The sequence below is a fragment of the Euphorbia lathyris genome, chromosome 10 (genome assembly GCF_963576675.1).
Source record: "Euphorbia lathyris chromosome 10, ddEupLath1.1, whole genome shotgun sequence".
NCBI classification, from domain to species: Eukaryota; Viridiplantae; Streptophyta; class Magnoliopsida; order Malpighiales; family Euphorbiaceae; genus Euphorbia; species Euphorbia lathyris.
The window spans coordinates 48,024,338-48,048,964 of record NC_088919.1 but is presented as its reverse complement, the minus strand read 5'-3'; the positions used below and the strand labels follow the sequence as shown (position 1 = coordinate 48,048,964).

At 36.4% G+C, this 24,627-nt stretch overlaps 1 protein-coding gene across 3 annotated transcripts; it reads right to left on the bottom strand.

Moving 5' to 3' along the window:
• Positions 1-660: 660 nt before the first annotated feature.
• Positions 661-22,138, bottom strand: LOC136208963 (probable helicase MAGATAMA 3). Of its 3 annotated transcripts, none has more exons than XM_066000277.1 (21): positions 21,927-22,138; positions 21,677-21,848; positions 21,431-21,570; positions 20,572-20,781; positions 19,280-19,471; positions 18,652-18,687; positions 17,201-17,286; positions 17,030-17,080; positions 13,644-13,755; positions 13,456-13,561; positions 12,234-12,331; positions 11,501-11,605; positions 11,328-11,420; positions 9,775-9,828; positions 8,048-8,106; positions 7,873-7,957; positions 6,126-6,494; positions 5,206-5,328; positions 4,537-4,623; positions 3,085-3,282; positions 661-927 (listed from the first exon to the last, which is right to left on the bottom strand). In XM_066000277.1, the coding sequence occupies exons 1-20, from the start codon at positions 22,026-22,028 to the stop codon at positions 3,094-3,096; spliced, it is 2,469 nt and encodes an 822-aa protein (XP_065856349.1). In that variant the 5' UTR covers positions 22,029-22,138; the 3' UTR covers positions 661-927; positions 3,085-3,093. The 3 variants fall into 3 exon arrangements, with proteins under 3 accessions (XP_065856349.1, XP_065856348.1, XP_065856347.1); XM_066000276.1 differs by lacking the exon at positions 661-927 and adding an exon at positions 2,465-2,759; XM_066000275.1 differs by lacking the exon at positions 661-927 and having other exon boundaries at positions 2,779-3,282.
• Positions 22,139-24,627: the final 2,489 nt, after the last annotated feature.

Here is a 24,627-nt window from a genome sequence, read left to right as displayed (position 1 = left end):
ATCTAAATGATCCCTGAGTTGCATACCTTCCTGCATTCGCAGGCCAAACAGACGTTGTTTCAGAAGAAGTTTGTTTGTTAAAGATTTCATCATGTATAAGCTTTCTAACTTCATCCACAGACCAACAGCAGTCTCTTCGTCTGAGACCTCAATGATGACGTCATCTGCGAGGCACAACATAATTGTCGAATGTGTCTTTTCTTCCAGAATCTCCATCTCAGCAGTGACCTCTCCCGTTGTCTTCTTCAACGACGTCCACAGACCTTGTTGTTTTAACAAAGTCCACATTTTAATCTGCCATAGACTTAAACTATTTCTCCCAATAAACTTTTCGATTTTCACGTTCATAGCAGACATCTTTCTCTCCAGAAAACAAAACACCGATCAGAAACCAAAAGCTCCGATACCAGTTTGTTGTGCGGAATTAATGAAAGATAAATAAGTAAATAATCGAAAACACAGATTTACATGGTTAACCAACGTTGTGTTGGCTAGTCCACAGGCAGAAGGAGAATAGTATTTATTTGGAGGCAGAAAAACAGATATTAAATAATTAGGTTTACATAATGGGGTATTTATAATACCCAATCTAACCTAATCCTACTTGGAACCCATGATCCTAATCCAACTAGGAACCCATGATCCCACAATGTCCCCACGATTCCAAATCCAAGTAGAAATCCGAAACACAATACTACTCTGAATAGGAAACAGGATATACTGATTCAAGGCATTACGACAATGTTCATTGTTTTGCTTACCAACTTCAGTTAGTGGTTGTTGCTGTTGCAGATCATAATAAATTGATATGTGATTTGCATATGTCTATGATTGTGAATACTGTTGGAGCTTCATGTAGAAGGAAAGATGCTCTTCGTCAATCACATCATGATAAAGTAGTGCATTCTTTAGAAAATGGAGATATTTCTACAGAAAAAGACAAACATCAAGAAACAAGTTTAGCTCGACCAGGAGATACCAGATGGGGTTCTCACTATATTACAGTTTCACGTCTTCTTAGTATGTGGAGTTTAGTGATAGAGGTGCTTCATGTTGTACATGCTGATACCACTGATCATAAGACTGCAAGCAGTGTATATGGTTTGATAAGCAAAATGTCCACTTATGAATTTTGTTTCATTGTTCATTTAATGAAACACATATTAGGAATGACAAATGTGTTATCACAGTCTCTACAAGTGAAGCATTAAAACATTGCTAATATTGTACGAATGATTAGATTGACGAATCAGAGTTTGGCAACATACAAGGAGAGTGGATGCAAAGAGTTATGTAAAGAAGTCGGTGGTTTTTGTTCAGAAAATAAAATTGAAGTGCACAATATGGAAGATATTATTACAAATCAAGTTAGAAGGCTTCTTGATGGTGTTCCAAGGACTCATCATCATCACTTTTATGTCAAAATTTTTGCCGAGGTGCTTTGTTTGTTTTTACTTTTCATATAATGATATAACTAGTATTCAACCATGTTTGACTTTTTTGTATTTGAAAAATATTAGGTTGTTGATCGTCTTGTTGCAGAAATTAATAATCGTTTTTGTGAGTCAAATACAGAGTTATTTGTTTGTATGTCATGATCTTATAAATGCTTTTGAGAATTTTGATCACCGACAAGTGCTTCATCTTGCTGAGTTATATTTAGAAGATTTTTCTTATTGTGATCTAACTCAGCTTAAAGAGGAACTCAAACTCTTCATATCTGAAATGAGATCGAAGCAGCATTTTCTAGTTTGGCAGATATTAGTGGCCTGACAAAAAAGATGGTTCAAATGCTCACTCTCTATTTCCTTTAACATATTGACTTATTAAGATGATTTTGATCTTACCTGTTACAACAGCTTCTATTGAAAGATCTTCCCTGCAATGAAATTAATTAAGACTGGTTTGCGCAACAAAATGAGTGATGAGTTTCTCACAGATTGTCTAGTTTGTTACGTTCAGAAAAGAATTTTTATCGGTATAAAAAATGAAACAATTATGCAAAATTTTCAGAACATAACAATCTCGGAGGGGTAAATTGTCACCTGTTAAGCATTAATTTTCTTACTATAGGTATATACTTTAACTCTCATAATAATTTGTCTTTTATATTGTTTTTTTTTATTTTTATAAATATGTTGAAGTAGCATTTTTTTTTTAATCCATGGTCTAACCCCGACCTATAGGTTCTGGCTCCGCCACTGATATAACTTGAGTACTATGTAGGATTTATATGTGAATAAATCTAACAATGCATGTTAATCTTTTAATTTACTACACTATGTTTTCTCGTTTTTGCAATTAATATGCATGTTTGTTTGTATACAATCCTGAAAAACTTTGGACAAAATTTTAACAAAAAAGTACGTCGGGGGATGTTAAATTGACAATTATCAATATGAAAAAGAAAAAAAGAAAAAGGGAGTTCCCTATAACATATTGATGCCATTTCTGTTTTCATTGAATTCAAAATCTATTAATAAAATTACAAGGATGGCATTAATCGCTGCTACAGAATTGTCAACGGACAGGGTTTCCCGTCCTTATTGAGGATCTACCCCGATGGAAATGAGAAATCCCCGAAAAAAATTCCTCACAGGATGGGGATTGGGTGATTTTTGAACAGGAATGAATATGGGGAATGCTCTAGTAATTCTTTTGCATGTCAAGAATAACACTATCAGAATACATTGCCGAATGATCCATCTCTGTTGCCTCTTTTCCCTTTCCTCAAACTAACAAAAACACTGCCATCCCATCTTGTAACACGTTGCATGAAAACGGATACAGTAACATAAACATGTGATTAGCATTAATCCACGTCCACGTGTACAATACATTCTAGAAAGCGAGTTTTCATAATTATGGAAACGTGACTCAAAACATTTCATACATGTTTCCTAGAGTTTCGGTTTCCGAAACGAATATGTGAAAACGCTTTGAAATCAAAGTTCCCATGCAATGTTATAGATAACATGCCATCATATTTTGTGATTTTTCTTACTGTGTTAAGAGTATAAATGAATCAGCTAAAAGCTAAGAATGTTGTGCATATTAAATAGGTTAATAAATATGGGAAAGAACCTTGATGTTCTATTCTTCATCGACCCTTTCCTCGAAGTCATCATCACCGGCGGCTGGCGCTTGATCAGCATCTTCGATATTACCATGCATTATTACATCATTGTCTTGTTCTGGGCCATCTCCACCCTCTGGATTTTCTGTGATCTTCATAGATTCAAGATTTGAGGCACTGAAAAATGTTTCATATGGCTTGTCAACCTGCCCACAGCATCTGTGTTAGTTCGGAATTGCAGAAATATTTCCAAATCAAGGAATCAAATGTCCACGAAAGGGAAATAGTACACGCAAAAACAACATAATGTGCTTCCGATTACAAGGAAACTATGTAGGGCCGTCAAAATGGATCATGGCACGACAACACAAATCGTGTAACCCTTAAATTAAACCAACTAGGCTTAAGACTTAACGAGTTTGAATTATAAGTGTTTATTAATTTTAGCTCGTTTGGTTACATCACTTAAAAATTCCAGTTAAATCCAAAACATCACTTAGTCTAATGAATCAAAATATTTAACTTAAAACATTATTCACTAATATTTTTAAATTCATACTTATTTTTAGTATTTTATAAAACAGTTATATTATTTAATATTTTCAGCCTTTATAATATTTTACACTTAAATTCAGTAATTATTTTTTTAGTATTTAATTTTCAGTTTTATCAATCATCATTTAATGAGTTGATCGTGTCAATCCCGACCCATTTAACCCATTTAAACTTAAATATATTTGTAAATAATATATATTGTTATGAGTTTATCATTTTACCCTATGTATAATCTTTCTCCTTTTCCTAATTAATAAATTTTGTAATAGGTTAAACAGGTTACTAGCTATGAACGTACGCGTATCCGATATTCCAAGGACGGGGATACGGCGGGATACATACGGGATACGGCTAGGAAGTATCCCTTTTTTTTCTTTTCTAATTAGGGGATACTTCGGGAATACTTTTCATAATTAAATTAGTTAAATTGTTGGGTTTTTTTTTTTAAAAAAAAACCCTTAAAAATATAAGGTTATATAACAAATTAAATAAAGTAATATTAACCCACCACCCATTAACAAATTAAAATTTTTTAAAAATATAAGGATTATATGACTTATTAGTTAATACTAGTATAGATGTTATTTATGGTTTTATAATAACTTATGAGTGTTATACGTGGTTTTATAATGACTTTATGAATGTGATTTGTGGTTTATATACTTATATATCTTTCAGATTTTTCATTACAAATGATATATATTTATTAATTATATATAAAATTTGCCGTATCCTCGCCGTACCCGTACCAGTGCTTCATAGGTTACTAGTATTAAACGGGTCGTGTTATTTGAACTATATTCAATTCGCTTGATTAATCGTTTTGACCAGTTTAAACTCCACGTCGTCTTGTGTCAACCCAGAGCAAAATGAAAGAAGATATTGAATCTAGTTTAAGTATAAACCTTAATTAGAAGACCTCTCTCCTTGGCACTTTCCACTAGGTTGTTCCAATGCTCATCGCAGCTCAAAGCTGATGCCGAACCCACTACCTAAAATATCAACCATTTTCATTACAAGTAAGAGATAATCAAACACAAGCTAGGGGGGACATCGGGTTTACTGCGTTGATGGTAACCGAAGTTTAGAATTAGTTTTAAAAAAGATCACCGAACTTCATTTTATTTCAATAAAGTTGAACTGGTCATTTCAAACAAGAAAATTCACTTGAATAATGAAATGACAACTACGTTAAAAGTAATTGACTTCTACATATGACATGGCAGTCAGATGACAAAATAAAAATAAAAATTATAGTTATTGTTTACTTAATTCAACTGCTTGAATGCAAAATATATATTTTTTTAGCTGTCACATGGTATACACGTGGTTGCCATGTGGCTGTCATATTATAAATAGCAAAGTTCTTTTCAATGTGGTTGTCATATCACTATTTAAATGATTTTTTCAGTCCGAATTAGTTGGAATGACTTTACTGAAATAAGAAGCAAACTTTAATAACTTTATTGAAACAAAATGAAGTTCAATGACCTTTTTGAAACTGACCCGAAACTTCGGAACCATTGATACAGTTTACCCTGAAAAACTGTTAAAATGCATAAAGTTAAACGTACCAGCACACTAGACTTGGCCCGAGTAATACCAACATTCATTCGCCGAAAATCAGAGAGAAAACCAATACCTCTGTCTTTATTGGCCCTAACACATGAGAATATTGCAACATCTTTTTCTCTACCCTGCAAAACAAATAACACAATATATTTCAATGAATATGACTAAGGACTAAATTTCGCCCGCGTTCATTTAAGTTTAGACAATGTTCCAATAAAATTATAAAAGTTCATTTTGTATCAATAAAATAACTCATCTTTGCACCAATAAAGTCACTTTAATCATTTTCATACCAAATTCTCCCAGGAAATATTAACTAGGACATTTAGTCAATTCAACCAAGTCACGTAAACGCCATGTGTATTAATTTACTGCCATGTGACACCCATTTACTCTAACCTAACTAATTGCATTTTGTAACAATAAAGTTACTTTGAACAGTTTGAGGCCAAAATTCTCGCTGGAAATATTAACTAGCACACTTGGTCAATTCACTCAAGCCATGTAAGCGCCATGTGTATTAATTGACTGCCACATGACACACATTTCCTCTTTACCTCCCAACCTTCGTTTAACAACCTCCGTTAACCTAACTAAGTAAATGAGTGTCACATTACAGTAACTAATACACGGCTAACATTGCTTGGTTGAATTAACTAAGCGCTCTAGTCAGCATTTCTGACGAGAATTTAGCCTGAAAATGTTCAGAGTGACTTTACTGGTACAAAAGATAAGTTATTTTATTGATACAAAATGAACTTTAGCTTTAACCCTCATTTCTTCCAAATAAAATATGGCACCAAATGAAGTATTGGTGCAAGCAATTTGTGATTCCATAAACCTGACATCATAACCTTAATTACATATCTTAATCCTATAGTTGAAGATTTTATAACTAAATGGAAAACAAAAACAAACTTACCTGGAAACCATCAACTGTTTGAATATCCACAAATTTTTGAGATTCTTGCCCAAAAGTTTCCTTAAATCGATCTTGGAAAAGCTTTACTTGATTTCTATAAGGAGATATAATTGCGAATTGTGAACTTGACCTAAGTTCTGGATGCATAGTCACCAATTTATGATACAAATGCATGACAAAGTCAATCTCATCTGTGTTAACCCAAGACCCACTTCCAGAGGGCTGTGATTCTTTCCCTTCATGTATATCAAAGAAGCAAAATGGACCAAAGCAACGGTACATATGCCAGTCCCGCATTGTTTTGCTCTCAATATCATCGGCATCTTGAAGTGCCTCAGAATAAAACTCCTTCGAAGGAAAGCTTCTTATCTGCTTGACAAAAATATGATAAATATTAGACTGCTATACTAAATTGTGATTTATAGTGGACTATAATGTTTCACAGCAACTCCTCTTCATTAGCTTATGTTTTCAGAAATAAACTTCTCCCGCGTTTGTTTTTGGGGTAAGAAGATTCTACAGTCACTAAAGTAAGGGCTTTGTGCACTGATGGTCACTAAAGTAGTTTTTGACCCAATAAAGTTACTAATGTAGCAAATTTGTGTCAATAAAGTCCCTATGGCCGGATCCCACGATCTGGACCACCGGAAAGCTTACATGACCTCCATGCCAACAACACCTCACAATATGACTGACTCGTGTAGCCACATGGTGGCGAAACGTGGCTACTAAAATCTAAATGTCCTAACCTTCATCCGTATCCCAAATTGATACAATTCATTTTTTATTTTTAATTACCACGTGGTGACATGTGTCCGACATATCATGAGGTGTGGTTGACGTGACAGCTACGACAATGTTTCGGTGTTCTAGATCGTTGGAACCGGCCGTAGTGACTTTTATTAACACAAATTTGCTACTTCTTTTTTTTTTACCACAGGTGCACAAAGCCCCTACTTTAGAGACCGTAGAAACTTTTTACCCTTTGTTTTTGTTTTCGTGCAACATACTAATGTACAGGAAGGCTGCTTTCACTTATCAGACACTTAATCTTTCGATTTCACTAGAGGTGGCAATCGTGTACACGACCCGATAACACGACAAGAATTCAAGATGAATTTAGTGGATTAGTGTTCTATTAAACAGGTTATAGGTCATTTTTTACTAACTCACCCTAATATAAGTAATAAAATTACTATTTTCACCCACAAACATGACTCGAACCTCTCATATTTTTACATATATAGAGATAATAAAATTACAATTTACACATGACATGTGAGAAAATTACATGAACCCAACATAATATAAGCCGATTAAGGGCTTGTTAGAAAGAGTTTGGGTCAAACTATTGGAAGGTCAGAGTTAACCTGCTAATCCAAGAATGATATTATTTAGAAGTATTACTACATCCTCATGAATTTTTAAATGTCTCCATTAACATAAGTAGTAAAATTACATGTGACCTGCGAACACGATACAAAGACTAGCCCGATTGAGTTGACACGATTATGATGCCGAATTTTTTGTATTGGGTTAGGGTTGACTCATTTGACACTAACCCAATAATTGACATGACACAAACACGATCCACTTAGACAAATTGCCATCCCTAGATTTCACAATTTAACCACAGATTTAGTAATTAATTGATAATTATAGATTCCTTAATTGATGATCATAATCAGAATTATTTATACTGGCATAATTCCTATTGAGAACATATGTACAAAAATTCTCATCTGACCTGTGGATGCATTCGATACTGCATCTTCAACATGTTGACTGGATAACCAGCTCTTTGAAGCCTCTCAAACAAACTTGTGCCATAACTTCATTGTAAATAGAGAGAGCAGAGAATCAATAATATGGAACTATTAAATAAAAAAAAAAAAATTGAAGGTAAAGGCAAAGTCCATTACCCTAACTTCCCAGCAATAGGAGATATCACAGTGGCTGGAAGTTGGACTGGATCACCAACCTATATTATGGATTACAAAGAATGAGTTTCTAAATAGATCATGAACATCATAAACAATAGCCAAAAACATGCAGTGCTTCACATGTGCCTAGTGTAAAGGGGGCTATTGGCCCGTAAGCCGACTAGCCCAAGCATTGGCATAGCTCCGAGGAAGCTTTAGTAGGGAGTGTCAAATGACACATATCAATGGTTGTTCCTCCCAAACCCCAAGTTGGTAAAGGAATACTACCGGGGGGGGACCAGGACTTATCCGACATAGGATCTCCACCTCCTCCGAGCGGTGAATAGACACTTGGCTTAAGTGATCCACCCTAGTCCACTGGGACTAGGAGGTGGGCATATTGCCTTGGGAGAGAGTGATGTCTCCATATGGAAGGAGCCTATGGACCCTATGGGGCCATTGGGACCATAGTGCATGCTCTTACAAGGGTCGAGATTTGATACACCAGGGAATTTTGCAGGATGGAATTCCGAATTGGATAACAAGCATTGGCTTAGGTTTGATTACACTCTCGGAAGTAAGACTTGATGGTAAGATTATAGGGGGAAAATTCCCTTGGTATTACTTGGTTGGCCGATGGGTGGGGAAAGTTTCAGCGCCTCACAGGGGCGTTGGGCTTAAGCCCAAATCTGTCCCCGTGACAAGTAGCAGCTCATCAACAACTTAATGGTAAACTCATGTTCTCTTGTTTAACACTACACGAAGTTCTCATCGTTGCCCTATGAAGCACCGATACGGGTACGCATACAGGTGCAAACGGCATTTCTAAAAAATATGAGATACGGGTATGGCGGGGATACGGCAAATTTTATATTTAATTAATAATATATATATATCATTTATAATGAAAATTTAAAAAATACATAAATATATAAATCACAAATCATATTCATAAAGTCATTATAAAAACACAAATAATACTCTCAAGTCATTATAAAACCACAAATAACATCTATAATATTAACTGCAAAGACAAAAGAAATCGACCAGATAAGAGCAAGAAATCGATCAAAGCAGATCGACCATGAGAGGAAAAACTCGACCAGAGGGAATCGACCAGATGAGAGGAAGACCAAATGAGAGGGAATCGACCAGATGAGAGGAAGACCAGATGAGTGAGAGGGATCGACTGAACAGAAGAACTCGATACGATTAGGTTCAATCGACAGGGGAGATTTTCAATTTAGTTTAGGGTTCAATTCAATCGCGATAACCCTCTATATACCAGTAATCTTGGATTATTTCATTTTAATCCTTCTATTTACTGAGTTTTTAAAAAAAAACCCTTATACTTTCAAAGTTTTTTATAAAAAAAACCCTAAAGTATCCCCGACGTGTCCCCGAAGTATCCCCGGCGTGTCCCCGGGTATCCCCTCATTTAAAAGAAAAAAGAAAAAAGGGGATACTTCCCAGGCGAATCCCGTACGTATCCCGGCGAATCCCCGCACCCGGAGTATCGGATACGCGTACGGTGACCTCCGGGAAGTATCGGTGCTTCATAGAAGTTGCCACTTTAAACAATCACTATATACTACCGGTTAATAATAACAGAAATCTACCATGTTTTCAATAAGCGAATACTTGTTATGACAAAAAAAAAAAAAAAAAGAAAAATCAGAGGCAGGAAAAAAAAAGAAAAAAAAAAAGAGTGATGCAGTAGATAATACCAGAAATACTTGTTTGCACCCATTGGACAAAGGAACGAGTGTTGCTGGTTCTATCTGTAAAAAATAGATACTTTATTACTCATACCCAGTTGCAAGATAATTAAATTGGAAAATCTGCAGCCTTTTCAATACTGATATTAAAAAAGATTGAACAAATGAAAGAATGGACGTCATTCAAGATGCAAGGTCGTTATCATTTTTTTTTTTTTTTGCATTTATATCATATTATAATCATATGGATGGAACATATGTATAACATGACACGATTTGAACACAATAACCCGAACTGTCGTCGACCCTAATTTTAGGTCAGATGAAGCTTTTTTTTAATTGAAATCTTGGTGTGAGGGAAAAGAGTTAGACAGACATCCCAGCTAGGCTGGCACCCCCGCCCGGAACCCAAAACCCAGAACCATTATTATAAAAGAGGAAAGAATAAAGAATAGTTACAAGAAATGTAAAAGATGCGAGAAAGCTAAGTAAAACGGTAAACAGGCCGTCCGCTTAAATTACAGAAGTAATCCGAAACACAAAAGCCAGGGATACTATCCCACCAAACCGAATCATGGGTCGTGCGACCAAAGTTTGCAAGGCGATCTGCAACCTGGTTCCCCTCCCTGTAGATGTGAGAAACGAACACTGCCATTGAGGAAAGATGTCGAAGACATTTTAACCAATCCATTCGGAGAGACCAAGGAACCTGTCCGGAGCGGGACTGAAGAAGTTGCACGACATAAACAGAATCGCTTTCAACCCATGGCACATGGCAGGTTTTCATCCTCAAACACAATCTACCTTAACATTTGATCATAAATTTATTTTGTTCACAAAGCGCGGCAGACACTAATTTAACACAATCAACAACTTTCACAACTATAAAATGACATTATATTAGCCACAGACAAAAGACACGGATGAATTAAGAAAAAATTTAGAGGCAACATTTTTGTTTGTCATAGCTAAAAAACAAAGTGGCAATCAAGATATGATGTTTTCTCTTCCTTTTTTTCCCTTCTAGTCCACCTACTCGGATTTTAGTTTGACATTAACAGTAGTACAAGTAAAAGTTCAGTATATTTTACTGCAACTGCAGGAAAACACATCTATGGCTTCTGAACTGTGCCGTTACTAACATTATGGCCCTGAACTTCATTATGTGAGATAAAAATCCTTGAACTTTACATTATTTAACATTGAAGTCCAAATCAAAGAAAATCCATTAAAAAAAGGATGACCTAAAGAAGTTTGACTACATCAGTGACTCTTTCTTTATCCATGTCACCATATATTAAGGTCAAATACCTAGTTCTTGGTCATCATCTCATTACTTTTTAACGGACTTTCTTTGATTTGGACTTTAATGTTAAATAATGAAAACTTCAAGGATTTTTTTGTCGCAAAATGAAGTTTAGGAGTCATAATGTTAGTAGTGTTACAGTTCAGGGACCATGAATGTATTATATCCCTGCAGCTGTCTATAATATAAGATATTATAAAAATCAAAACATCAATAGTAAGAGGTAACTAGAACAAAGGAGGATGTGAATGGTTACCGCTTGTGCAGCTTCATCTATTATAACAACATCAAAACCACGATTCAATTTGCTAAACATTGCTGACCCACTGAAGCTGAGAGTGGAGAAGACCTGCCAACAGTGAAAAGAAAATATAGTAAGAATATGTAGAAGTTTAGATTTCACATTAGAACAATGTTAAGTCCACGTACAATTACAGCTTCATCTAAAATAGCAGTGCGGATGCTATCAGTATCACCTCCTGCACCACCATGTTTCTGTTTATCAACAGCTGCTTCGCCATGTTTTTGTTTCACCTGCGAAATGGTATCTTCTATTAAATAACAAATTGCAACGTTATTTGGAAAAAAAACCACCTGCACGTATATAGTATGATGTCAATTAAGTTGGATAAATCGCATCAACTGTCACTTATGTTTGGACAATGCCCCAATAAGATCACAAAATTTCATTTTATATTAATAAAATAGATCATCTTTTGCATTTTGTATCAATCAAGTCACTTAGAACATTCAGCCCAAAGTCCCACCATGAAATGCTGACCAACATATCCCAAACTTAAGCGACCGTCAGTGAGATCAATCCAATTTAAGTTCTGGTTGAAGACTTCCACTTCCTGCACCTAGGTAATTCTTCCTAATTTTTCTCCCCTTTTTACAGGAGGTGATTAGTAGTTGGCTAGATGCAGGCAACTTCTCATCTTGGGTTCAATAGAAAGTCAAAAGTATCTTCCTCTCAAAAAGCAAATGTTTTTTTTTTCATTTTTGAGAGAAAAAGCAAATGCTTTTAGTGATAAAATTAACAAATGCATAAAGAAATCACTACAGGATGACACAAAAATTAATAGAAACAACAGGAAGAGCCAAGTAAATTCAGCCTTCTTTTTCATAAAAAAATGTATTGAAGTTTTTCCCAGGAACATACAAGGTAATCCATGCAGACTGACTGGACAGAGTGATGAGCTTTAAGACCAATACGAACAATTTTTGGATTATACGGACGGACATTTTCATCAAGAATCCCTGCAAAGAAAAATAACTTTCTTTATATGTATATCATAGTGGTGGGACACATCCAGAATGAAAACAATTAGAACTAGTAAGAGTTTTGTATTCCAAACTTTGGACTCTTTTTTCTTTTCCCTTTTTATAAAGAGCACAAGATGATCTTAATATGATCTGCTCTTACAATCCCACAATACAACAAAGAGAAGTCATTTGTTTAGCCTTGGATTTAATCCTATTGGTACAAGGTAGATCCACACTACGTATAAGCTATGGTTTCGAAGTGAACTATCATGAGATCAGCCAAGATGATCCAGGAGAACATGATCGAATTACTCTTTCCATTTTTTGCAAAAACGCTCTCAGCCAATATGGACACTTGTTCGAATGTGCTGGAAATATCCTAAGAATGTTCTACAAGATGCAGCATTCTCAAGACGTGAACAGCATATCCATGTAAGGCAACTGTAACTAAATTTCTTGATCAAAAAGTTCTTTTTCCTCTGTAATTTAGAATCAGTATTTTCTGTGTTCTTAATGTCCAACAGATTTTTCCAGTAAGTTTGGATAAATTTCTGCTCATTAAAATTTGAAGATATGGAAATGGAAAGTCGGTAAATAGAAGAAAATATGTGCAATAGTGTCCAGTCTAGCTGAAAACTGCAAGGGTTTAAAAATAGATCCTAAAATTGCCAGATTCAGATTTTAGAAACTACTGTGCTTAAGAAGGTTCACACCTAATACCTTAATCCCCATCATTAATGCCTTGAATCAGTATAACACACTACGACAGGAAGCAATGGGTTCCTAGTCGGATTAGGTTAGATTGGGTATTATAAATACTCCATTATGTAAACCTAATTTGTAATCTGTTTTTCGCCTCCTAATAATACCATTCTCCTTCTGCCCGTAGACTAGCCAACACAACGTTGGTGAACCACGTAAATCAGTGTTTTTATAACAAAAACAAGCACAGCTGATTCCTACCCCACATTGTCCTCCCTAGTCAAGCTATTGAAAGAATTATATATAATCATAAGAATAGAAAAACTAGAAGTCCACCGAGCATTCTATCCTAAGAAGTCAAAAGTGAGCAAAAGGAATACAGGTTCAAGGACTAATTGCATGTATGAAACACGTACCATTCCTTAGAAGGCGCAGCACAATCTCATCAAGCGCAGAGTTTGAAGGTGCACATACTAAAACGCGTACACGATATCTTCGACTAGAAGTAACAACTTCTGGTTTCTGCACAACTTAAAATTTCACTTGGGGAATATGATTCCATTGCTAAATAAAAGGAATAAAGCAAGAGTAAATTCAAACTTACCAAATCACTGCCGGTAACAGGAAAAAACCCATCATTACCATCTTTTGGCATGTTTAAATCTCTAGGATTATTAGCATTCAACCATGGAGATGCTAGTGCCCAGTGATTCTGCCTGCAAATTGTCAATTGTGACAGCTAAAATGAGAATCAAAAGGACTCTGCATATCATATGTTATGCCATCGAGGAACCCAGAAATGCATTATTCCAATATACTTCTACTAGAAGAGCAGGATACATCATGTGAATAGATTCAGTAAGCATGTCATTTTCTATTATATGGAAAAAGTAATGATGTCAAACGTTTGTTCGATAGAGCACAAAGTTCAGTCTCAACTGAACACCATAATACTGATCAACAAGAATCCAACTCTCCTGGTTAAACACTCAAAATACTTGGTTGGAAGTTGAAAATACGAGAAACTGTGATGCAAAAACACTCTTAGGTAGTGTCTATTAAGAGGGATTGGAGGGAGGAAGGGGAGGGAAAGGGAGGGGTTCACATGTACCAAGGCATATATCAAAACAAATACTCCCTCCATTTCAAAATAATTGTCACATTTGACCAAATTTTCTTATTTCATATTATTTGTGGTTTAGTTTTCAAGGCAATTTTTTCCTATTTTACCCTTATTAATGAGTTTGACACTGATTACTCCATCCTTGTCTTATATGGAGTATAAATAAGTAGTTTAGTCCATTTTCTATATATTTAATGCAAATCAATCATTTCCTTGGTATTTGCAATTTGGTCAATGTGACAGTTATTTTGAAATGGAGAGAGTATTTGTTAAGATACATGCCTATGTCTTTGTGCACTCTTCTCCTTCCCTCAAATCCATGTTCACAAACACGCCCTTGAAGACTTAAGTTATCCAAAACTGACAGTTAGAGCATATATATTTTTATTTCATCTTAGAAATTTCCATCAATCATCACCACATGTTCATCTACTTTTTTTTGATAGAAATTGGGACGAGACAGAACTTGGGCTGGGTGAGCACCCGTGGCCCAAGAACTGACAAACCCGCAATATATTAATAAACGAAAAATGAGTGTTTGAACAAGAGAAGAGGAAGGAGAACAAACAAAAAGAAGGGGGAGGAGAAAAAGTTTAGGAAAGTCAAGAAAAACGCAAGTGAGAAATACTACAAATGTCAACATTGATAAACCTGTGGCAAAAAGCAGGAGTTGAAGGCCACCAATTGATCACTAAGGAAGAGACTCTAAACTTTGCCAGTGCATTAGCAACTCTATTTCCTTCCCTAAAGATGTGTGAAAAAAGAATGTTTATCCTAGAGCAAATGCTGAGACAATGCAACCATTCTTGACGAATACTCCAAGGAACATCCATGGAACGATGTCTAAGCAGATTAACAACGTACATTGAGTCTGACTCAACCCAAAGTTGATGCCAATTTTTCTCCCAAGCAAGTTCAATTGCAAAAATAGCGGCTCTCAATTCAACCATATAAGCAAAAGAAGGAGGGGGTAGAAAAAGCAAAACAGCCTTTGGGAAATCCACGATAGTTGCGAAAAATACCTCCCGCTCCTGCCTCGCGTGAAGTGCCAAAAGAAAAGCCGTCCACATTGACTTTAACCCAGCTCGGAGAAGGTTTAAACCAATAGACCGGAATAATGTTGGGAGCCGGAGGCAGCCTAGGAGAAGCCAGAAGATGGGATAAGATAACATCATCTCTCCGTGAAGAGCAAAAACCTTTAGAAGTGACAAAGGACTCTCGAATCATTCGAAAGAGGGTGATCTTCGAGTGCTGAATAGAAGGAGAAACTTCCTTAAAGATTGCTTCATTCCTGCAATGTCAGATTAACCAGATGCAAGTGACAGCGGCAACACGCCAGATCATCTACACCTGCGAGCCAAAATGAATGCTACGAAGAGAGCTGAAGAAGTGGATGAATTGTGAATAACGAGGCAAAGAGCAGTCAAAGTGAAACTCAAGAGCCCTCCAAAGAGAATCTGCAAAAGAACAGCTAATGAATAGGTGGTTAATGGACTCAGCATCCCTACCACATAGAACACAACGAGAGGCAAAGGAGAATCCAAGATGCTGCAGGCTATGAAGCACGGAAACTCTTCATGACATGCGTTTCCCCGTTTCCGGCAGATGTGGGAAACCGAAACTCTCGGAAACTGATACGAAACGTTTCCGGGCACGTTTCCGTAATTATCCAAAATATGAAACGCGCCTCTCAATTTTTAAACAGTTTTCCCTACCTATTTCGATTAAAATTCTGGAAATTCAAACCTTCTATTTTGCAATTTCTATTCAATCTAAGATTAGAAAAATTGAAACTTCCTATTTGAGAGATAATTCCTTCCATGTATCCTTCAATTTAAAGAACTTACCCATATTTTTATCTTTGTCTCTTGAATCTCGATTGAACTTGGACTTTCTTCCTCTTGTTCTTCAATCTTGTTTAATTTAATGTATTATTATATTTTTAATATTTATAAATATGCCCCTATATTTTTAATATTTACACGTTTCCCCCACGTTTTCGTTTCCTATGTTTTTCAGAAATTACGTTTCCCGTATCCGTATCCGTTTCCGTTTCAGTTTCCGTATCCGTTTCCGTGCATCATAGGCTGCAGGAGGTCGTGAGTCGGAACCTGGCCATGCAAAACTCTCAAGAAAGTGAAGGAACGAGAAGGGGGAGTGTGAGCATTCCAAACAAATTTATACCAATCCACCGAAGAGGAACTAGGACTGATAATCGAATAGTACTCTTTGGCAGAGAAAATACCCTTCGTAGAGGGCTGTCAAGCGCAGAAATCAAGATCATCTCTACCCCTGTGAATAGATCGAATACTGTCTTGAACAACCAAAGGAAGAGTGCCTAAGTCAAGCCACTCCGAATTAACCAAAAAATCATCAACAGAATTAAAGCGTGAACGATTATCCTGATGATCAAGACCCAATTTGTCCGCCACCGATGGAATGATCCACCTATCTGTCCAGAAATTGAGCTTTAAAGACTGGCCAATCCACCAAAAGTCTGGTCCCAAATGGATGAATAAACAAACTTACAAGAAGACCAAATCGAGGACGGAGCAATGAAAGCTTTAGGCAAACCAGAGACAGCCAGAAATCTAGACTTCATCAGAGAAATAGCAGGACTGGTGCCTTGAATTAATTCCCAACACAACATGCTCATCTACTTAATAGGCATCACAGATATCAACTATCCAAAGCAAGACTGAGCAAACAGATAGTGCCAACATGATTAATGCCTCCGTATATAAAGACCCAGTGGACTCTTTAAGTGTAAATCACACTATCAAAACATCAAGCTTAGGCACTCATTGACAAAGTGCTTACATATGACAGCTATTCAGGAAGAATTGATTAAAGCAGCGAGCACATACTTCTCTTGAATTGGCAGTTTTGGCCCACTTTTAATTTCACGAGATGCACCCCTGCAAGAAAGTAAATTGCATAGATGAAAAGTAAACTATATCACATTCAGCATGGTTAAAAATCACAGGAAGTACTTCAAAAGTATGATTGTACAGTGAACAATGGAAGCATATTCTTACTTGTACTGTACTCTTGCTGGAGTAGCATGCAAAATTGCACTAAGAAGCGCAAGGATGGTTTGCGTTTTCCCTGTACCAGGAGGACCCTATAAACAAATAAAAGAATAATTTTAATGCGTTTACATGCATCACCTAATCAGACATTGCTTTTTCAAAAGCAAAATTTTCAATAGGCAACATAACTTTTAACAAGAGTTAGCCAGTGAATAAACACTGTTACCAATGTTTTTGATAGCTTAAAGTATACAACAGAACAAATTCATTCGCTGTCTTCTTGTTGATTCATGTTTTCTGGATGGAGAAGACAAAAGTAGTTTCTTCAACCACAATCATAATCCATAACTATGATGATGGGGATTTTTCTTCTCCAGGTGTGGAGGGGGATAGAGAAGCTTTTCTAATGTTTTTCTCAACAAATAAGGGATCCACATTAAGAAGCCATCTCCACTCATTTATTCAAATAAAAGAGTCAATTAAAAAGTTTGAATTATATGGGCTTGTAAAGAAACTTAGATTGCTATTATGCTACATAAAACAACAAGAAGTTACTCAAAATTTCCTTATCCAGAATCACTAGCCCAACGATTTGTTAAGCGCTATCTATATTTACAACTTCCAAATTATTTATTTTCTTTAACTCTCTGCATAATATAATTCGAGATTTTTGGATTTGATCCTTATCTAAGTATAGTATGTAGCTTTACATGTATATGCACATCTTGGTGTTAATGATCATAATCCGATTAAAAACCTTCATAGGGAACACATATCCGTTTATAAAAGAACAAGTTACCCAGCATTAGGACAGCATATATTAAAATAGCTCAGGGTACTATACCTTTTTGGTCAATAGTCACTCTAGGCTGATTTATTTTATGTTGGCTACAAGCTAGAGATCTCGGGTTCGAGTCCTAGTATACACAGTAAAATTTAATTGGGAAAGTATCTACCTAGTGCCTGACAAGCGTCACATTAATTAATCGGATAAATTACCAAAAGAAAAATTATGCTGGCTACGATGACAGTGTATTCCAATCTCTGTTATAACTGTAACGTGGATCCTTCTCAACCAAAATATCAGGGGCTCAACTTGTGGTTATGGTTTCTCAAATGAAAATAAAAGCATAAAAAAGGTCAGTAAATGTTCTTGTGCAACAATTAAGTAATTCAAATTAGATTATAAAGCATGTACATGAATGAGTATCAGATGTAGTTATTGTTTGCTACAGATTTGTCAATACATATTGTAAAGGGCCCATATGGACTTTTGTCAATTCAGTTTGAAACTTGCCATGGATATCCACCAAATAGGATACATTTTCCCCAATAAAACTAACAACCTGCAATACTGCGCAATGCGAGTGGGTGCCTATTATGGTAGAGGATAGAAAAAGATGGCAAGAAAATGATTGAAACTCAAAACATAGAAGTAAGCTTGAAATAAATCAAACCTGTATCAAGACAAAGGATTTACGTGATAGGCCAGCCTGAAAACAAAAATGATCTATGAGATTCATAAGGTTTTGAATATTTGTATATAGATTAGTCATCAATACTTTTTATTTATCAAGTGGTAACTCGATGCAAAAGCTCAATGAAAAGAATAAGTCTATAGATAAATAATTAAATGTCGCTATGTTGACCACTCTTCTAATTTCAAAGTCCATCACCTAGACAACTGCTGAGGCAACATCTTGGATCAAAAGTTCTGCTCCATTTATGTCATGGACCAATAATGCACATATGGCTACCATTCTAATAGACATTTGGATAGCTACTTTCTAAGAGTATATGTTCTTAACATGTTACTCTGGTCATGTCTAAGAAGGCAGTTGACGTAGGTCTCTTGGTTGTCAAGAGACCAACAAAATCTTGTCTCATATGTGCAATATACATATGATGGAAGGCTAACTATCCATTACAGTAGTGGACAGCCTGTATTAGGCCTAGTGATGTATGTTCCATTTAGGGTCTCAAACACACCCAACAGTCAAAAGCAATTTATGCACCAAGAAACTTATCCCTATTTCCTCATAGTGTATATATATTACCAAACATGGTGCCAAAATGATAACTCACATCAACAGCCTCTAGTTGTGATTCATTGAGCTGTCCTCCAAAATGGTCACGAAGAGGTCCTGATACTTTCCATGCCTGGTCTGCAGAACCAGAATTTTCATCAGTAGCCTTCAGTACTAAATCCTTGAAAGGGAGAGAGCTAATTGACCGCAGAGCAAAATATTCACGACAAATAGTTGATAAACTGCATATCTACAGAAGACATTGCATTAGTTAGAATTTAGAAGCATGTATAATCAATTGTATAACTATCACCACCAAGTCTTAATCCAACTAATGAAATGGTGTGCTTCAGAAAGTCGAAAAAACAGTTGTTGTAGAAGAAGACTTAAAATAGATTAACAATGGACAGTATGCAATTCCAACAGCTTGATAAGACAAATAGAAAAGCAAATATGCTCAACAAAAATAACATAAAAGTTTTAATCCTCTGAAACATAGTGCAAGTTGGATAAAAACATCATTTGCTCATGAAATTTACAACTAAACGACACAATATCATATCCAGCAATCTTCAAGATAAAATAAAATAGGACAATGATCAAACGCATGAAATGGAGGGTCACAGTCTATTAGAGACTGGGACAGATAGACCAAATGTATTAACACAAAAGATTCCAAATAGTACCCCCAAGGTTTAAACAAATCATAAATATGAGAGTAGTTGCTGATTGGTAGTTCCCACTCAGATTGTTATTCATTAATGCTGAAAAAACATGGCAGGGACATAGCCCATTCAATAATGATATTTCCTTTATAGAATTATGGTACTCTAATCCCCCTGTCCCAAGACTAAGAAAACAAGGGGGGCAGGACAGCAGATATTACACAATTTACTTTGTTAGCAATGTGGAGAACATCACTGTTAGATATTAATCTGATAATCCATTTACTTCTTTTTCTCCAGCCCCTGTAAGCTCTCTTTCAGCTGAAATTCATTTTCGAAAAGATAATGAGAACTACCAAGTAGAAACTGTATTTTGGTCTTTTATCTTTTTTTTTTTTAAGGTTCTGTTTTCCTTCTTTCATGCAATGTGCAACTTTAGGGAAGCTTGTACTCTTTTATACTTACTATTTGCTTCTAGGCATAATGTACTATTGTACCAAAAAAAGAACTTCTATCAAGTGATTAGTCTATCTATTTCAGTAAGGCAAAATTTATCCTTTTTATATTTGTTAATTGATCTCCGCTAATACAGCATCCTATCCACACAATTGAAATGGAAAATGGATGGGAAAAAATCAAAGCAGAAGTATACCACACTGACATAAATGATTTTGCAACTAGTTACCTTTAGACTATATATGGGTTTTTCTTCTGGTTTCTTAGCAGCAGTCATGAAACCCCTCATTTCGAGCAGCCTTGTACGAGGTTCAAGGTTGCCTACATTTAAATGCATGACCTCTCCATTCAAAAACATTCTTAGCCTAAGAAGATTATGCTGGCGGTGTTCGACCAGGGCAAATGCATGCACACGAGGAAGTCTTTCCACACCTTTAATCTGTAATAAGCAACAACAGTCATTGCAGTAATTAATTAAAAAAAAAAAATCAGAACAGATACAGTATCAACTTTGAATTAATTTAAGGAATCAAAAAGAGTAGTGAGATTGAAATTAGAGACGAGGATTGTCAATATCTGACACAAGCCAATCCACTTATCACGACCCCTTTGACACGTTGTTGTTTTGTGTCTGTTGTGCGGATTTAAGGAAAGATAAATAAATGAAAGTCAAAACACAGATTTACGTGGTTCACCAACGTTGTGTTGGCTAATCCACGGGCAGAAGGAGAATAGATTTTATTAGGAGGTGGAAAAATAGATTACAAATTAGATTTACATAATAGAGTATTTATAGTACTCAATCTAATCTAATCCGACTTGGTCCCCACGATGTGGCTTCCAAGTAGAAAACCGAAAGCCAATACTAATCCAAATAGGAAACAAGATAACCTATGTTGCACGGACACTTATAGTTAGTAGCTTTTCGTGTCCATGTTCATTTTAGTTTGTAGGCTATTTGATGAAGGTTATGTTTTAGAAATAATGTTTCTGGTATCCGTTTTAGTGTACATGTCTGTTTCCGTGTTAGTGCAACATAGCAAATAACCAAAGTTCAGAACACTGTCAACTGAAGTTCATTAAATTACCTGCTCTGTGGAAAGGAGCAAGAGATCATTCTGTGATATTCTCCCATCCTGATCGTCATCTCCTCCATAAGTTACAGAAGGAAAGAGAAAACCCTCTCCCTCATTGCATTCAATTACCAGCCTCATTACCCATTCTGTCACTGCAACACATTTACGCAGACACTGAATAACAAATCCGAAATTCCTCAACCACTTAGGTGAAATTTTTATTCAGAAACCAATAGCGATGGAAATTAAAAAACAAACCTTCTTCGTCATCTTTTTTCTGAATTACTTGAGCTTTAACTTCTTCAAACAAAAGAGGCTCAAAAGTTGCAAGGTAATCATCAACATCCTTATATGTGTCCTTCACTTTTGCTAAACCTGAAGAATCAGCAGCTCCTTTTTCAACTTTTCCTCTCTCTTTCCGCTTTGCTTTCTGCATTGCAATAAACAGATTGTAAACAGCTACATGAAACTAAAATTACCAAAGTAAGAAGAAGAGAGGAAGAGTTACGTCGGCATCTTTGAGCAGAGTAAAATAGTCCCAGCCAAGAACGATTTTGCAGAAACGAATAAATGAAGCTTCTTCAAGTAGCTTGTTTTTGTCCACAGCCATTGCTCTCAACCTCTAAAACCTCAATCGCCAGAGAGGGGCTTTTCGATCAGGGTTTAATATTTTCCGGTTACACAGATTGTATAAATAAGGGTAAATATTTCGGTTACACTGTTCAGGGTTTAATAGCTACCGCAGATTGTATAAATAAGGGTAAATAGTGAGATTTGCCACTGGGAAGGGATTTTTCCAATAATAATGCTAAAGTAAAGCCTCTATGATAACCTCTATTTTTTTTATAAAAAAAAACCGTTCCCAATTTAGTAATAATATCTATGATCAAACTCTATCTATTTAGTAATAACTTTATTTAGTAATAACTTCCCAGTTGTTATACAAATAGTCCGGTCCCAACTGTATTCTTATATGCGTTTTGTGCAAAATAAATATTAGTATTTTTTACGAAAGAAAAGACCATACACTAAATAGAATCAAAATACATTTGAAATATTTAGAGGACTAGTATTGTTGGAGATAATTATTGTTAATTATATCTTTACCTATATACTAACGAAAAACTATTAAACTTGTTTAGGATTATTTAATAACTAGTGTTTATGTATATCTTTATTGTACATTCAACAAGTATGTCACTCCATCCGTCTTGGCGTAGAATATGATGCCCTTGCAAGTTCATGGGCAAACACTATTCACAGAACGACTAGTAAAAATAATACTAACATCATTAAACGAATGAATCAACCTATTACAACCATCAAGAACAAGGCCGTAATAAGACATGAAGGTATGTTGATCAAGATCTAAAACCACCTAATCTGCATTGATTTCAACAAGACAGTCATCCAATTGGTTCGTCCAGAATGATAGCAAGAAAGGAGATGGTGATAGATCCAGGGATGATCAGAAGAAGAAGGCAAAAGGGATCATCAATGTCATAGCAGGCGGACCTGGGTACCAACCTGTGTTGAAAAAGGCAAAAACCACTGCTCTGGATAGGGCATCACTTAATCGCCCTTTTGCAGGTGCCGGCCCGGAGATCTCTCCTCATGCGGACGCCTTGGTCATTACTATGATGGTGGAAGGCTGGGAGATGAAAAGAGTGATGATTGATACCGGAAGTTCATGCAATGTCATCACAAGAGGAGCATTCGCCAAGCTCATGGTCAACCCAATCCAAGTGGAAACCACCATAGTGGACATTCTGGGAGTAACAGGGCACACCATCCAAACAAAGGGCCAGGTAACATTAGATTGTGAGTTAGCAGATGAAGATCAAATTTGGAAAGGAGATCTGGAATTTTCCATCCTAGATGGCCAGTTAGCTTACAATATCATTCTTGGGCGACCCTTTATCTCCGAAGCTGCAGCCCTTATCTCCATACGCCACTTAACTCTTTACATCCCCACGGCCAAGGGAGGTGTAATGATCAGAGGAAGCCAAAAAGTGGCTCAGGAGACTTATTCGGCATCGTTAATGATTCGCCCACAGTCTAAAGATGAAGACGAGGAAGAACTTGTCACAATGGCCTTGGGTGAAACAGAGATGTACCTCATGACGGATGAAAAACAGGTACGGATGGCTAAAGCGCTAAAGGAAGAAATTAAGTAAGCTATCACCAAAGTTCTCCATGAGTCAGAAGATGTCTTTGCGTGGAAAGATGAGATTCTTCCCGGGATTAGCCCAGATGTGATCACTCACAAACTCAACATCGACAAAGACGCGGTACCGGTGGCACAAAAACGGAGAAATCATGGCCCTGAGAGACAGAAGGTGATAGAAGAGGAGATCACCAAGCTCAAACGGGCGGATGCCATCGAAGAGGTACTTTATACACAGTGGCTGGCGAATGTGGTTCTAGTCAAGAAAGCAGGCGGATCATACCGCATGTGTATTGACTTTACAGATCTCAACAAAGCTTGTCCCAAAGACAACTACCCCCTGCCATGTATTGATATCCTAGTAGATAGAACCGCGGGACACGCCATGTACTCCTTCACCGACGTGAAGTCGAGTTATCACCAGATCCCAATGGAGCCCTCGGATAGAATCAAAACTTCATTCGTGACTCACCAAGCCACCTATTGCTTTAAAGTCATGCCCTTTGGGCTTAAGAATGCGGGTGCAACCTATCAACGGATGATGAACAAAATATTCGACGGAAGCAAAGGTGATAACTTTTCTGTCTATGTGGACGATATGATCATCAAAAGTACCACTGTAGAGAAGCATGCGGATGATATAAAGGAGGTACTGGGCGTACTCCGGCACCACAACATTAAATTGAACCCGGAGAAATGTACTTTCGGAGCAACATATGGAAAGTTCTTGGGATTCATGATTAGCCAGAAGGGAGTAAGCCCAAACCCTGACAAGATCAAAGCAGTCTTGAAGATGAAAGCGCCGCAGAATATTAGGGAAGTGCAACGTCTTAATGGGCGTATCATAGCCTTGGGCAGGTTTATCTCATGTTCAGCCCGACGATGCCAACCCTTTTATGAAGTAATCAAGAAGCAAAAGGCGTTTGAATGGAGCGAGGATTGTGAGAAAGCCTTCCAGGGGATCAAATGGTTTCTCACGGAACCACCCCTAATGAGCCGACCCTTGAAAGGTGAGAATCTCTACATGTATGTCTCAGTTACA

Excerpts from the sequence above, each read along its gene's own strand:
- LOC136208963 (XM_066000277.1), bottom strand. The coding sequence starts at position 22,028 with ATGGCTGTGGACAAAAACAAGCTACTTGAAGAAGCTTCATTTATTCGT. Across the intron at positions 8,107-9,774 it reads GGTGCAAACAAGTATTTCTG|GTTGGTGATCCAGTCCAACT; the intron begins GTATTATCTACT and ends TCCATAATATAG. Across the intron at positions 4,624-5,205 it reads GGGCCAAGTCTAGTGTGCTG|GTAGTGGGTTCGGCATCAGC; the intron begins GTACGTTTAACT and ends TTGATATTTTAG.